This window comes from Sinocyclocheilus grahami, unplaced genomic scaffold (assembly GCF_001515645.1).
Source record: "Sinocyclocheilus grahami isolate Dianchi unplaced genomic scaffold, SAMN03320097.WGS_v1.1 scaffold13512.1, whole genome shotgun sequence".
Taxonomy (NCBI): domain Eukaryota; kingdom Metazoa; phylum Chordata; class Actinopteri; order Cypriniformes; family Cyprinidae; genus Sinocyclocheilus; species Sinocyclocheilus grahami.
In genome coordinates, this window is record NW_015514939.1 from 4,695 (window position 1) to 5,616 (window position 922).

Below are 922 nucleotides of genomic sequence, written 5' to 3' on the forward strand. Positions count from 1 at the left end.
GCCCTGAATGGAAGTCTATGGGAGTTTGCGCTGTTCGGAAGTCCGACACGGGAATTCCGTACGTCGGTTCGAAAAGAGAATTCCAGTTAGCCTGAAGCTTTGTTCACTCACTGAGGTCGTTTGATTGGCTGTGGTTCAGGTTGCGATAAAACTCGGTCCGATGCGCCTTTTTGAGTCCCGTACACAGGCCGAAATCAGACAGCTTGACGTGACCCTAAAACACACACACACAGGTAATGAAGCACAGCTCTCAGCCAATCAGACGCCTCGCTGACAGAGAAGTGCTGTGAAAGCAGAAGAGGGCACAGGAAGTGGGTTATTGAGTCACTTCCTGTTCCTGTCAGGGTGTTTGACCTTGGAGTCCAGCAGCAGGTTGTCTGGTTTGATGTCTCGGTGAATGAAGCCCAGCTGGTGAATAAAATCGATGGCCAGAACGGTCTCAGCTACGTAAAACTGCGTCTCCTCCTCGGTCAGTGTGTCCTTCTTCATCAGCAGCGTCATCATGTCTCCTGGAAAACACAACAGATCGATCAGACTTTGATATTTCACGTACTTGAGCATCAAAAGCATGCCCATAGCCAGCTATGAGATCCGGACCTCGGTACATTTTTCATGAACTGAAGACACATCTGAAATCTACTGGAGTACAAAATGAAGAAGTTTGTTACTCAAACGCTCTCACCTCCGGGCAGGAACTCCATGAGTAAGTAAAGGTTCAGCTTGTCTTGAAAACTGTAGAACATCTTCACCACCCACAGACTGTCTGCCTGAACCAAGATGTCCCGCTCCGCCCGGATATGACCCACCTGAGGCCGAACATAACATCAAACACATCAAATAAAATACATTACATTGCATGCAAGAAAATTCAATATAAATCAATTAAAACACAAAATAAAGTTACACATAAAAAAATAAAATG

General features: G+C 46.0%; 1 protein-coding gene across 1 annotated transcript in view; it reads right to left on the minus strand.

The window, feature by feature from the left end:
• The window catches only part of LOC107579009 (serine/threonine-protein kinase 38-like), a 5,351-nt gene extending 4,548 nt beyond the window's left edge, over window positions 1-803 (minus strand). The window contains exons 1-3 of the mRNA XM_016264902.1: window positions 683-803; window positions 355-509; window positions 112-214 (exon numbers count right to left, since the gene is read on the minus strand). Of these exons, the coding sequence (XP_016120388.1) occupies window positions 112-214; window positions 355-509; window positions 683-743 (319 nt within the window). The 5' untranslated portion in view covers window positions 744-803. The remainder of the gene's footprint in view (window positions 1-111; window positions 215-354; window positions 510-682) is intronic.
• Window positions 804-922: the final 119 nt, after the last annotated feature.